This window comes from Megalopta genalis, chromosome 14 (assembly GCF_051020955.1).
Source record: "Megalopta genalis isolate 19385.01 chromosome 14, iyMegGena1_principal, whole genome shotgun sequence".
NCBI classification, from domain to species: Eukaryota; Metazoa; Arthropoda; class Insecta; order Hymenoptera; family Halictidae; genus Megalopta; species Megalopta genalis.
In genome coordinates this window covers 5,885,003-5,900,916 of record NC_135026.1, presented here as the reverse complement: position 1 = coordinate 5,900,916, position 15,914 = coordinate 5,885,003, and the positions used below count along the sequence as shown (strand labels likewise).

At 42.8% G+C, this 15,914-nt stretch overlaps 1 protein-coding gene across 1 annotated transcript in view; it reads right to left on the bottom strand.

Annotated features, from left to right (window-relative positions):
• The window catches only part of LOC117225812 (uncharacterized), a 728,572-nt gene that overhangs the window by 500,429 nt on the left and 212,229 nt on the right, over nt 1–15,914 (bottom strand). Inside the window, exon 3 of the mRNA XM_033479588.2 lies at nt 7,400–7,489. Coding sequence (XP_033335479.1) covers nt 7,400–7,489 — 90 coding nt within the window. The remainder of the gene's footprint in view (nt 1–7,399; nt 7,490–15,914) is intronic.

The window sequence follows — 15,914 nt, the reverse complement described above, 5'->3', positions numbered from 1 at the left end:
TTCCCGCGGTCTGAATTTCCCAGACGCGTCTAATTACCGTCGCCGTCCGGAATGAAAACGTAAACGTCGAAACCTGGACACCGGAGTGGTTCCAGCGGTTACGAAACATGGGCCAGGAGGGGGGGGGGGGTAGAACGGTTTTAAGAATAAGGGGGGAGGGGTACCCCGACGGATCTCCTTGGTTGGTCGTCCGGGTAAGTCTTTACATACAATTACGTGCGCGCACCACGCGAACCACGAGAAATATTGCGGTCCGGCGTACGACGTCGTGGCCGGTGCATGTGCAGCGTGCAGCCGATGCAGTTACCGGTGGCCGCGGTAATATCGCATTGCGAACAGCCCGGCCGTAGAGGAGGATGGCCGAGATTAGTTCCGATTGCCTCTGCGCCGTAGAGTTATAGAAGGGTTGCCCGGCTCGGCCAGGCATCGATCCCGGCTACCGGCTTCTGCCCGTTAATGAGTCATGTTTAATTGGCGTGGGAAGCCCACGGCTACGTCCGCGTAACGGAATTGAACTGTACCCGATGCAACAACAGCGGTCTGCGCCGACGTAAATAGCCTCTCTCTTTCTTTCGCCGTCTCGGGGCCCGTCCACGGGGACCGACCTTATGCCCGGCCGTGGACAGCCGATGGCAAATAATGGGACGAAAGAATCCCTAATTAGGAGCAAATAGAGCGCCGCTCGGCGGACGAGTGAGTCCTCGAGGAGCTCGACTGGCTAGACCCGTGGCCGTTGCTTCTGCCGAGTCGCTCCTGTCTTTAACACCGTGGGTTAATTAGGCTGGGTAAACGTTCACGAAAGGGGACTCCGTGACCTTGCCTTTACGCTGTCGGGAACTGGCTGCTGTTACGAGAATCTTTTCCAATTAATTATGAAAGGATTTTCCTCCTCGACGGATCTCGAAAACCGAAGCAGAGACTGACACTTTGAGGGACATTGATGACATATAACCTGACAAACATATTTTTCTCAAAATATCTACCTGCCTGTGGACCTCACCAGAGCCTAGTTAGTCAACTAGTTAGTTCCTGAAGACTCCAAGACGCTAGAGGCTCCAAATGGTCTGTTTACAATCTCGTTTAAAGTGTTGAGGCGCAGACCCAGCTCTCCCAAATCGCCTTGAAATCGTCGTCTCTGCATCGGTAAAGAATCAGTGACACCAACCGACAGGTCACTCGCGGTCCTAACCTACAACTTCGTTCCTAAAGCGTCTCGCGGCGGGCGTCAGTGAGCGCCGCGCCGTCAAACGGCTCCGTTAGAGGGCGACATTGTCGCCGAAATAGAACGAAACGAGGCATCCGACGAATTTCGTGAGTCACCGGGGGAGCCTTGGGAGGCGCAGCTGTCGTCCTTACTCGCAGGACTTATCGGCGGGTACGTGGCGCCACCCACAGGGTCGGGCTCTATGATGGGTGTGACCGGTGTTGGTATTCGCGGTGCATATCGGTGCGTCGCGGGGCAACGCGGAGAATACGAGAGAACCGCCTCTCGCGTAAAAGGTAGTCTTTCTCCCGGGCAGCGGAACGGCGGTGGCTCCGCGCGAGCCCGTCTCTAACCGGTGGCTCGTAAAACGCGCGGCTCGTGATTAGACTGGAGACAATGCTCTCTCGCGGGGCACGCGTTCGCCTGGCAGCGTATTGTGCGGCCTTTTTTCAACGCGTTCGCTCGATGTCGTTTATTTGCATACCGGTGTACGGCCCGGTCGGGACTGGCGCGTCCAGCGGCGGACGGAGAGGGTGGGGGGTGGGGGAACGGTGTCTTCTAAGAGCCCGTGCGTAACAGTAATCCTTTGAAACGGCCTGTCGTGTACCATCTGCCGCGCGACAGCGTTTCCGGCCCCGGGAATGCCACGCGCTAAATCGCCGGCTGGGAAATCGCGATTTGATGCTGAATGCCTGGTTGTCGCCAAGCTCGGCCGTTAAATCGTGGCTTCTTGCCGGCCGCGGGGACTCGTTCCGGGCGTGTCCGGGATATACGCGGACGTAACACCAACGACACGCAATTCTTGCGGATTTCAATGGCTCGTGAATCCCACTCGGGCTCGCTTACGAGGTACTTGAATCGGTCCGCTCTCGCCGTGGATGCCTTTTGTTGCCGTATCGATGAGTAATTCAATGGCTCGAGGGGAGGACTTCGTGCCAGCGCCACGTCTCGACGGTCCGCGGGGCCCGGACCGGTGCCGTGCAGCTCGTTGCCACGGATATTTCGTGCTTGGAATTCGACGGGCTCGAGGACTGAACCGACACGAGGCGCTGAAAAATTCGAGCATCAATATTTCGACCGGAATGTGTTGTTGATACTTGAGACGCTGTAGCTTCGCGGGATACGATCGTGGAACTGTCCATCTGGGCTCATTCTAAAGAGCGAAGTCTCTGCTTTCAGACGGCGTGACTTAATTTTTTCAATGCGCGCATTTCTGTCGCGTAGCGTTCGTCGGATGTGGAGATACATCTGGTTTTCGTCGAATTTCACGGATTCTAACGGCTCTGAGGAGTTCGATGAATTTTTCCAGAGGCTTGTCTTGGAGTCAGTTTGCAGAGAAAAGTTTTCTCTTTAAAATGACACCTTGATCATCCACGAGCGATTTTCTCCTGCCGATTTATCGCACTTTCGGTGAACAGTGAGCCCTCACGTCATCTGTACTTTGGAGGATCATTTGTATATAGGGTGTATCAAAATTATTGTACCAGCAGGAAATAAGGGGTTCCTGAGGTCATTTGGAGCAACTTTTTCCTTAGCGAAATTGTTCTACGAGGCTTCGTTTACGAGTTATTAACGAAAAACGTACGGCGCCACGCCCTCGCTTGCCATCGCTCCGCCCTCGCTCTTCAATTGGTCCGCGTTTTTCGCCGATAACTCGTAAACGGAGCCTCGTAAAACACTTTCGCTGAGGGAAAAGTTACTTCAAATAACCTCAGGAACCCGTCATTTTGTACAATAATTTTGGAACACGCTGTATACATCTGAGAACTCGGCCCAGCCCGTGTCCGACCCAAACATCTCCAACTGGACCCAATACCGTGCATTATCAGGTACAGCCGTACCCGTCGCCAGTATCAGAGGTGATACAATGAAACGGACACGGGAAGAAAGATAAATGAAAGCCGGGCATGAAAGTGTCGAGGTGTCTCTCTCTCTCTCTCTCTCTCTCTCTCCGGGTCGGGTACATTGGCGCGGGAAGCGGGGCCCGAGCGGAATCGTGGCGCAAGCACGTACCTAAATCGATACCTGGCCGCGAAGCCGGCGCTAATCGTCTTTCCGGGAGTGACGTGCCGACATACCACGTGTTCTTGCTAACAGCCCCGACGGTCCCTATTAGTAGCCGATATATAGAAACATAGGAAGGTCTACTGGGCTTGTCTCTGCAGGAGTATCGGCGGCGTCGGCGCGTCACGATTCGGGTGCCATCACGTACCGCGCGGAATCGAGCGGGTTTCCATTCGCGGCCAATCGACACGCGCTTCTCTCCCATCGATCGATACCGATCGGCGGCACCGTCACGGTCGCCCGGCGGCCACGATCCGTAAACAAATGGCGACACGCGCGCCTTCTTGCCCGGCAAAAAGTCGCGATAGACCAGAGGGCGGATCGCGGCGGGAACCGAGCTTGAAATTTGTCCGCGATGCAAACGACCTTGCAATTCCTACGGCTGCTTCTTTCCACAGCCGTTTCTGGAGAGACCGGAGCTTTTCTGCTCAATAGCGAGCCTAATGCAGCTGATGACTTCATAGAAGACCGGCGGCAAACATAACAGAGATGCCCGCGCAAACATAACTTCGGCAATTAGGTACACGTCCGTTTGCATACTCGTTCGCAGGCTAGTTTTTCTTGGGAGTAATTCTGCTGATCGGTCTTCCTGATTCGAAGGCTGATTTTATTGATCTACTGGCTTTGGGGGCTCTGGGCTGATGCTGTTAATTTGGGAAAATAAGGCTTAGTGAATTATCTAGCTATAATAATAGCTAATAATATATATATATATATATATATATATATATATATATATATATTGTATTATTATATATTATTAACAATTTATAAGCTATATATATATATATATATATATATATATATATATATATATAGCTTATAAATTGTTAATAATAAATGCTGTGATAACGTACCTAGATGTGTTGTTAATTGTATGTTATTGAGAGACACTTTTGTTGGTAGATTATCCTGATATGTAAGATGACTTTATTAATCAAGTAGCCTTGTAAGCTAAGGCTTGACGTTATATAGTTGAATTAGGAAAATGATACTTTGTGAATCAGCTAGCTAATTATTTATTTAAATGTACGTTTACCTGCTATTTTTCTTGACCATTGCTTTCGTTAATAGATCAAAACACGATATGACTTTATAGGAGATTGAATTGTTCTATAAATTGAGAAAATCAATGCAGTTAACTTGTAATTATATCTCAGCAATTAGTTACTGTGGTAATTGTTTTAATAATAAATTATGACGCATGGAAAAATAGAAACTACTAAAGAAAAACTCTCTAGTAAACTTCTCGCACGTGTCCTATCTCACTGGGCCCGATAACCTCACTCTCTACAGAGTGTCCAAAAAATGTCTCGCAATCCGAAAGTGGCGGGTTCCTCAGGTCATTTTAAGAAACTTTTTCCTTTACAAAAATTTTCTCTGAGGCACCATTAACGAGTTATTAACGAAAAACAGTGACCAATGAGAGGCGAGCTCAGCTGGCGCGAGGCGACCGAGCTTCGTACGCTGATTGGCTGGGCCGCCTCGCGTCAGCCGTACTCGAATCTTACTGGTCACTGTCTTTCGTTAATAACTCGTTAACGGTGTCTCGGAGAAAATTTTTGTAAAGGAAGAAGTTGCTTCAAATGATCTGAGGAACCTGCCATTTCCGGATTGCGAGACATTTTTGGGACACCCTGTATATTCCGCTTTTACATACTATCAACCTCATTTGTATTAACTGTGAACAGGGATACAAACTAAATAAAGAAATAAATCGGCACGATTTATTATATTTGTATTTTACTGTATTTTACTAGACCAAATACAGTTCGCGTTATCAAAGTACATATTGGAGTATTTCTATTTAAAAAATTGTGTAAGCAAATACGCTGCCTGTTTCGCAAACGAGTTTCCAGTGGAATCGCATTATTTATTTAAATGTACTTTTTCGTGCTATTTTTCTTGTGGATTTCCTTTGCTAATGAATCAAACTGATACACTAATACGACTTTATTGGAGATTCAATTGATTTACAAATTAAAGTTTAATGCAATTAATTTGTGATAATATGTCATCAATTAGTTGCTGTGACAAATATTCTAATAACAAAGCACACCCTTATCGAACACAAACGAAAATAAATATAATTAAATAACCTTGCATGGAAAAATAGAAAAGATTAAAAGAAAACTCTTTAGTAAATTTCTCACACGTGCTCTCTTATCGGGGCCCATAACCTCACTCTCTACACATTCCGCTCTTAAGTACTACCAACCTTACTTGTAACCAACCCTAGCTTGACATAACCAAACTCATAAATAAACAAAGAAATAAATCGGCACAATTTACCGAAATACAGTCCGTGTTATCAAAGCACATATTGGAGCATTTTCGTTTAAAAAATTGCGCAAGCAAACGTGGCGGGTGTTTCGCAGATACTGGAATCTCGTTTCCAGTGGAATCGAATTTTCTTCGCGCGAGTTCTAGAACTGTGTCACCACCGTCATCGCTCGATCCTCTTTGAAACCATTCTCCCGGCGGCCGCCTACAATTTCCACATAAATAGAAATAATGTAGACAAACGGCGTGCCCGCGGCCCTCTTCTTATACGCGGGACGAACGCACCGGCATCCGCACTTCGGGCATTACGACTCAATAAACTGCATCAACGTTAACGCACGGAACGATTTGCATAATCTGCGCGGCGCAATAAACGATTGATATGTGGATGCATGCCACTATCGTCGCGTTTTTTCTTCTCCGTAGCCGCCGGTACGTCTGCGAAAGGACGTTGTCGTTGGTCGGGGACTAATAAAAAACTAGAAAGTAACGGTACAAATGGATCGAAGATCGTCCCGTCTCCCGCTAAATGGTCCTCTAAACTCGAGGATTTTAGAGTCCCACGGCGATCTTCGAGGGCTCCATGTTGTCTTAATGTCCGACGCGCGATGTTTAGATTGCGATCCGCACCTAAATCGTCGCGCCGCGTTCAAACGCCGCGGCGATACACAAATTTTCGTTCAGCTCGAATTAACTCTTAAACCGGACGAACGTTCGCCGTTCCAGTCGCGAGTAAATTTTCTGACGAACGTTTTTATTGAGATTGTACCTTAGCCGGTTACAGTTATTCGAATTTACATCGTTGCGGTGCAAATTTTAAAACAGCGATTGCAGCGCTCGAAAATTGCACAACTCGCTGGAGTGTATTTCGCGATCTATTTCGAAATCTACGATGCGATGATATAACCCCCCCCCCCTCCCTAATTCGGTTCGCACTATCCACTAGCAAAATTGCAGCAAGATGCTCCACGTTGTTTCAGAAAAATGTTCGAACCTTCGAACTTCGTGCTTATTTAATTTCCGAAGCTCGGACTTCGGCGTTCAAAAATCACACGATTCAACGTTGCACAATTTGCAAACGAATTCGAAATTCGCAACGCGATGACATAAACCCCCCCTAATTTTCAATGAACTACATGGCAGCAAAGTTTCAGCAAAATCGTTCGCGTTGTTATGTGAAATTTCGCGGATTAAAATATCTGCTTATCGAAACTCAGCCGTCCAAAAATTGCGCTTTTCAACGGCCTGTGTTTCGCGAACTATTTCGAAATCTGCGATACGATGACATAAACGCCCCCTAATTTTGCTCGCACTATCCACTAGCAAAGTTGCAGCAAAATCCTCCACGTTGTTTCAGAAAAATTTTCGAATCTTCGAACTTCGTGTTTATTTAATTTCCGAAGCTCGTACTTCGGCGTTCAAAAATCGCACGATTCAACGTTGCGCAATTTGCAAACGAATTCGAAATTCGCGACGCGATGACATAAACCCCCCCTAATTTTCAATGAACTACATGGCAGCAAAGTTTCAGCAAAATCGTTCGCGTTGTTATGTGAAATTTCGTTGATTAAAATATCTGCTTATCGAAACTCAGCCGTCCAAAAATTGCGCTTTTCAACGGCCTGCGTTTCGCGAACTATTTCGAAGTCTGCGATGCGATGACATAAACCCTCCCTAATTTGGCTCGCACTATCCACTAGCAAAATTGCAGTAAGATGCTCCGCGTCGTTGCATAAGAATTCGCTAATAATTGCGTCAACAAATGGTAATTGCGTAAGCAAAAATTACGAGAAACTGCTACGAATTGGCAGTGGCGGAACGGAGTATCTGGATCAGAGATTCACGTACCTCCCTAGACGTTGGTGCCCCCAGGACGCAGGGGCTGTCCGGGCGGCGGGGCGCACTGGCCCACCGCTTGCTCGAGAGCTCGCTCTCATCCTGAAACAATAAACGTGACCTGTAATTAGACAAGACGAAGGTAAAGGTGATAGACGGTTAGGTCTGATGAGCGCGCTATTATAGCAATCGTAATGGACCTCTCGGAAACGAATCTCGTTCTTCGCGGAATATTAGCAGGAGCGGGGGAGCAATAATAAGGAACGGTGGCTCTAAGTCGAAGAATCTCAGCTGCCCGCATGGGCCGCGTGTTCCACGAATTCCAGCGATATCTCCGGACCATAACCATAGACGGCGAATGCGATTTTCTCAAAGATTTTTCAATTTATATTTGAAATGCATATTTCACATTTTTTTCAAATTCCTTTAATATACGTATTCCAGATATTTTTTAATGTTCATTTGAAATATATATTTCACATTTTTTCAAATTCATTTAATATACGTATTCTAGATATTTTTTAATATTCATTTAAAATATATATTTCACATTTTTTCAAATTCATTTGACATACCTATTTTACATATTTTTTAATATTCATATGAAATATATATTTCACATTTTTCAATATTCATTTAAAATACGTAGTTAAGAAATTTTTTATAAAATTCATTTCAAGTACAGAGTTTATATATTTTTTTATATTCATTTTAACCACATATTTTATACATTTTTGTTTAAAAACACATTTTTCTTGCATCCTTTTTTTAGTTTAGATAAACAATATCTCTGCAATCATGGCCATCACGAGATTTTTTTAAATTTGACTGTGTTTAAAAATTGCTAATGTCCCTAATTTTATTGTAATAATAATAATTTATTGAACAAGGTAAAAAGATGTTTACAAAAAAATAAGATATAAGATATACAAAAAATTCTAACTTTTTTTCAGACCAAATAATTTTCAAATGTTATTAAATTATTTAATATTTAAATATTATATTATTAAATATATTATTTATTATTTCAAATAACCTAGTAAACGCAGTCGCAAAAGCCGCTAGAATTTCTTCGAAAACGGAAAAAAACGCCGGAGAAAGTCAAACAGATCGCGATTCGCGACGGAATGCCCGCACAATTAACAGTTTCGGCCGCGATCGGCGTGAATTATTCGCCGCGTTGGCGCGCGGGTGAACGCGCCGGAAAGCGTTTATGATTTACGAGCACTTAGGGATTGACGATCGAGCGAACAGTGGTTTTCCATTAAAACAGCGTATCCGACGCGCGGCGCGCCGCCGCCTGCCGGATCGATACGTTCCGCCGTGTTTACGCGGTTTCAGAGACGAGCCCCCCGATAAGAACGCCGCGAGAACTCGCGCAACCTATACCCGCCGCCGTTTTACGACCGACGGCATTTCGCGCGTTCTTTCCGTACCGCCGTTCTTTTCGCCGCGCGCGGCTTATATCCCGTATTTGTACGCGGCGGGCGCGGCGAGAAAAACGCCGCCGCTGCGGCGGCGCGCGTCCGACGCGGCGCGATTTTCCGGCGCCGACGCGAATCGATGCACGCCGCCACGGAATTGCATTCCGCGACGGGCACCCGGCCCGCCTGCCGCTAATGGATCAATTACAACAGTCGTCTCCGGACCGAAACGGGAGAAAGCAACCAGAAACGACGGAATAATTGAGTTCCAGCCCTGTCGCATCCACTTCCGAACTTTTACGCGCGTTTTGGAAAGTGTTCGTACAGCTTTCAAAACCGAAACGATTTTTATGTTATTTTTTATTTTTATTCTTGAAATTTTTTCTTTTTCTTTTTTTGTTTTTTGCAACTCTTCTTCTGAGCCTGAGACGACAATTTATCAAGTGCATTTTGTAGACCTTAAGTGGGTATTGCATTAAAAAGATAGTAATAATAGTAATTATTATATAATAATTAATTATTATGTAGTATATAGTATAGTATATAGTAAATATAGTATATAGTATAGTATATAGTATAGTATATAGTAAATATAGTATATAGTATAGTATATAGTATAGTATATAGTAAATATAGTATATAGTACGTATATAAGTATAGTATATATTATAATACATAGTATATAGTGCAGCATATAGTATAATATACAATATATTATGTAGTATAGCATATAGTATAGTATATAGTATAGTATAGTGTAGTATAGCATAGTATAGTATAGTATAGTATAGTATGTAGCCTATAGTACAGTATATAATATAGTATATATTATAGTATATAGTATAGTATATATTATAGTGTATAGTATAGTATATAATATAGCATGTAGTATAATATATAGCCTATAGTATAGTATATAATATAGTATATCGCCCATGGTATAGTATATATTATAGTATATAGCCAATGATATAGTACATAGTATAGTATATAATATAGTATATCGTCCATAGTATAGTATATAGTATAGTATATAGCCCATAGTATAGTATATACTATAATACATAGCCCATTATATAGCCTACAGTATAGTATATAGCCCATTATATAGCCTACAGTATAGTATATAGTATAGTACATAATGTGCTATTTAGTATACTATTTATTATATAGTATAATATATAGCATATATCATAGTTTATAGTATACCATATAGTTTATTACATAGTATATAGGGTAATACATAGTATATAATAATAATAGTATTTTTATACTTATACCGATTTAAGATCTAAAAAATATAATAATAAAAATATAATACCTATAATACTCATTTCAATAAGAACATTATTTATCGTCGGCACAGACCCTTTGTTATAACGAGAGTAATCAATAACAACGTAGCAGTCGCATACAGGAACGAATAAAATATAAATGCTTCGACAAATAATCTCCGAATCCAGAAATTCCCTGAACATTTCCATCGCTTCGCATACGATTTATCGATCTCCGTCGTAAACGCATAAAACGTTCAATCCGGTCGTTGAATATTCACAGTAAATTTATGAATCGTCTAGTGTTCGTATGTTCTTGAACTGTTCGCGGTAACTGTTCATGTACCACGTGACCGGGCCACTTGAGGAAAACTGTAGACGGCGCAAGTATCGCGTTCAGCACGAGCCCGCATCATCGAGCCGCTCTTTTATTATACATGCACGCAGTCTCCCCACCCTCCCCCCTTCCGCCCGTGCACGCGAGCGCAGTTATTAAAACGTTAAAACAATTATGCCTGTCACGTGACGCACACGAGTTCCAGACGGTTTGAGACGCGGCCGCGCCGCTCGTCGGGCAATTACGCTACAGTTTCTTACGGGGACTCGGGCGTACGCGTCAACGTCGACGGGAGTGACAATGTCAGAGGGAACGACGCCGGTGGTGCATTGCACAAGGAAAATCCGGCGTTCCGCGGATATACCGGTTTGCGTGCCGCGGAAACATGAATTCATAATTAGAACTAATTAGTTATCCGGTCATCTGCATACGGTACTCCCCGCGTTCCGCTGCTAAAAAGTTACCGCCGGCTTACGGACGCACGTTAACACCGGTATAACGGCTGTAACTTTCCTGGAAAAGCCGGGAATGTTGGGTATATTGACGTGTTGCATTGAGAATTTGTTGCTTAGATGGTTTTATAATTTGGAATGTTTGGGGGCGAAATTTCAGGGGCAAGAATGTTGTGAGAATGTGGCAAGAATATTGCAAAAATGTCATAAGAATTTGCAAAATTGTGGCGACAATGTGGAATGAATGTTGCAACAATGTGGCAAAAATGAGGCAACAATGTTTTAAAAACTTTGCAGCAATATGTCAAGAATGTTGCAACAATGTGGCAAGAATGATGCAAAAATGTTATGAGAATGATGCAAAATTGTGGCGTCAATGTTGCAAAAATGTTATAAGAATGATGCAAAATTGTGGCGTCAATGTGGAAAGAATGTTGCAACAACGTGGAAAGAACATTACAACAATGTACAGTACACTGTATACATTATACTATACAATGTTGCAGAAATGTGGCAGAAAATATGGCAAAAATGACGCAAAAATGTGACAAGAACGCTGTAAAAGTGGCGACAATGTTTCAACAAGATATCAAAAAATTGCAACAATGTTACTAAAACGTTACAAAAATATACCAAGAACATTGCAACGACGTGGCAAGAATGTTGCAAATGTATTGAAAAGAATGCAGCAAAAATGTTGCAAAGTCTGACAAGGACGTTGCAAAAATGTGTCAAAAAATGTTGCAACAACATTGCAAAGAAATATGGCGACAATATTACAATAATGTGTTAAGAATTCTGCAACAATGTTGTAAACATGTGGCATGAATGTGACAAAAATTTTTTGAAAATGATGCCAAGAGTGTTGCAGCAATGTGATAAAAATGGCAAGAATGTAACAAGAATGTTGCAGAAAAATGTGACGACAGTGTTGCAAAGACGTTTTAAAAATGTCAAGAATATTGGAATAATATGTTAATATTGAAAAGAATGCAGCAATAATGTTGTAAAATATGAGAAGAACATTGCAAAAATGTGTCAAGAGTTTTGCAACAATGTTGCAAAAAAGTATTGCGCCGACAATATTGCGACAATGCATGTCAAGAATACTGCAACAATGTTACAAAAATATGACAGTGTCATTGTAAAATATGACAACAATGTCAAGAATATTTCAACATTGTGGCAAAATATGATAGGAATGTTCTAAAAATGCGACAAGAACATTGCAACAATGTCGCAGAAAGATGGCAACGATGTTGCAAAACTCGTACAACAAAATGACAAAGGTGTTGCAACACATTGTTGCGAATATATGACAGGAATGTTGTGAATAATAATAATGCAATATATATATGAGAATAATAATAATAATAATAATAATGCAATAATGAATAATAATATTGAAATATATATTGCACTATTATTATTAATATTGCATATTAATATTGCGAATTATTAATATTGCATATTAATATTGCGAATTATTAATATTGCATATTAATATTGCGAATTATTAATATTGCATATTAATATTGCGAATTATTAATATTGCATATTAATATTGCGAATTATTAATATTGCATATTAATATTGCGAATTATTAATATTGCATATTAATATTGCGAATTATTAATATTGCATATTAATATTGCGAATTATTAATATTGCATATTAATATTGCGAATTATTAATATTATTATTAATCTTGCATATTATTAATATTATTCTTAATGTATGTATATATAAACAATAATAACAGTGCGACGAACTCGCGTCTCGCGAATCGAGGATCTCGATCGGCGGACTCCTGGCTCGAGATTGGTTCGGCTAAATGTTCGCGGCTTAATTAAAATCGTAGGAAGAAGCATGGTCGCGTAGGAGGACGAAGCGCGCTCGTGTTTCAGCAGCGGAGCAGCGTTCCGCGGCCGCCGATATTTCATACTTGCGAGGACGACTTGTAAAATATCGCCGCGCCGCGTTGCGTAATAACGATCGCAAAGGCCTAGGAGCGCGAGCGGCTCGCGCGCTCATCTTTGCGCAACAATTTCGATAGCGCGCGATTAATACACGGGATCCCTCGAACCGCGGTTGTCCGCGACGAATTTACGAGCGGCCTACGGTGCCCGGAGACGATCGTAAACCGTCGAATCCGCGACTCACGAGGGTGAAAATCCGCCGGTTTTTCTCCACGTTCTACGACCTAATCTCGCACGTATCGCGGCAGTCCGGCACGCGTTATTATCCTCTTGTTATTATTATTACATATCGCATTATTACGCAGCGTTATTGCAACAACCCCGTTACGTTTTACTTTCGCTAGATTTCTCCTATTTTCCGTAATGCGCCGTGATTGCCGCTGGAATTGAAACGGCTCCTTTGGACGCGGCGCCACCGCCGTTAACGACACCAAATATAGCGTGCGCTATGCCTCCCCCGCTGACAAAATCGACGGCGATTATGATCATGCGCGCGGCGCGAACGTAGGTGGAATCGCTTCCGCGATGGAAATCGATGCGACGATTTGCTCGGCGAGGATCGATACTATAGCGTGACCTAACGCGGACCTAACTTGCGTCTAGAGCAGGCCTAACGTATTTGAAATATTTTTTTGCCACGTTTTTGCAACATTGTTGCAATGTTCTTGCTATATTTTTTTAGAACATTTCGGTCATATTTTGCCACAATGTTGCAATATTCTTGATATTTTGTTTCAACGTTTTTGCAATTTTGCCGGCTCATTTCTTTGCAACGTTGTTTCAACATATTTGTCACATTCTTGCAATACTCTTACTACATTTTTACAAGATTGTTGCCGTATTCTTGATATATATTGTTGCAATATTGTCGACACATTGTTGTAACATTCTTGACATATTTTTGCAACATTCTTGTCACACTTTGCAACATTCTTGCCGCATTCCTTCCAACATTTTTGCTACATTCTTGTCGCATTCTTTTCAACATTTTTGCAACATTTCTGTCACATTTTTGCAACATTGTTGTCATATTTTGCAACATTTTTATGACATGTTTGTCACATTATATAATAATATATAAATATATATATATATATATATAGTATTAATATATAATAATATAAAGTAATATATATATAGTATTAATATATAATAATATAAAGTAATATATATATAGTATTAATATATAATAATATAAAGTAATATATATATATATATAATTTCTGCTTTCTCGTAGAATGATGCAGTGACAATTTTCGCCATTCTCATCAACCTTTCCCATCACTCTCATCAACTGCAATTATGCCAACATCGTTCAACATTTCATCCGCCTGACCAACAGTCTCAAAAATGTCATAAATAATTAAAGTAACCCATTTAATCAAATCCAAATGGAATCACTAAGTCGCATGACACTAACATAAATAAACGAAAATCTTGAACGGTAAATAAAACAGCTGCACTTAACACTAACTATTTCAACGATAAACTAATATCTCATAATTGAGACTTACATTAATTTTAGACTATCAACATAAAGAGGCTTGTTCACAAGATCTTGAATAAACGGCTTAGGTAGACGGGAGGGGAGCGAACGCGCTCGTCGACCGCGTATGTCCGCGTCGAACGTCAAAAAAAAAAAGAAAGACAGAAGAAACGATTCATGAACTGATCCGGCAAAAAGCGCGAGCAACACCTGTTGGCAAACGCGGGTATCGGAACAAGAGGTTTCGCAACGCGCCTCTGCGCCGGCGCGGCCGAAGCGGCAACACGATGAACGTGTTCAACAGGATCGTTGCGCGGGCGCGATTAAATGCAAATGAGCGGCGCGTAAAAATGACGAGCGAACAGGAAAATTCCTAATTAACGATCGGCGGCGCGGCTCGCGGGCTAGGTGCCTCTTAATTATCAGTGAGCGCGCGCTGATGCCCGATCCACGTTTATGAACGCGGCCGCATGATCGCATCGCATCGCGTCGAGAGAGAGAGAGAGAGAGAGAGAGAGAGAGAGAGAGAGAGAGAGAGTGAGAGAGAGAGAAGCGTGCGCGCACGCACTCGGCCGGTTCCCACGCCGTCTTTAACTCGTTAATGGATTAGAGCTTTTAAAAAGCTCCGCCGGAGTCGAAGGTGTCTCGGAGCTGCGTAATCCGTTGCATACACGAGCGCTGCCCGTTACGCGAATCGGCCGAACGATAAATTATAACTTTCGGCCGTAAAAACGATACTATGAAAGTGATTTGCAACAGCACGGGCGTCCCCCACTCCGACCGCTACGCGCTAGCCCGGGCGCCCCCACTCCGGCCGCTGCGCGCTAGCCCGAACCCCCCACCACGCCGCCCGCCGGGCGCCAGGTGGGACGGCTTTGGGAATAATGTATGAATTCATCGACGAATGCGAGAGTCCGTCCGCTCGCCAGGCAGTAAGGAGGTGAAACGGTTGCGTAACACCAGGCATTAGATGAATATTTATCGCGTTAATCGTGGCGCCGCTGATTACGCCGCCCCGTTGCGAACGCTTTCCGAAAAAGCTGGTCGAAATGCGATCTTTCCGAGCACGCGACGGGCTTTTCGTTTCGGAACGCTGGATGTTTGTCGAACTGGGATCGAAATTACTCGGAAGAAATTAATGGTGAACGCTAAGGTAACTGGAAACGAAATTGCATGGACTGGAAGAAGTTATAACGACGGTGAAATTCGAAAGGCTCTAGGATGTGTAATAAATTTTTTCTTGGACTGTGACTGCATTGGATTTCAAGAGCAAGGTTTCCTCTTTTAAAGGAGACGCGAAAATCCGACGTACGATTTTTCTTTTTCATTTTGTCATGCTTTGAACGACAAGTGTGACGGTGGCCTGCACGTTGAAGTAGGTAGATTCTTGAAACTCATGCGGAATTTGAACGGCTCTACGAGGTCTAATAAATCTTTTTGGGAATGTCACTGGATCGGATTTAAAGAGCAAGGTTTCCTTCTTCAAATGACTCGCTAAAAGCCAATGTACGATTTTTCTTTTCCATTTTGTCACACTTTGAATGGCAAGTTGAAGCTGGCACGTTGAACCAGATA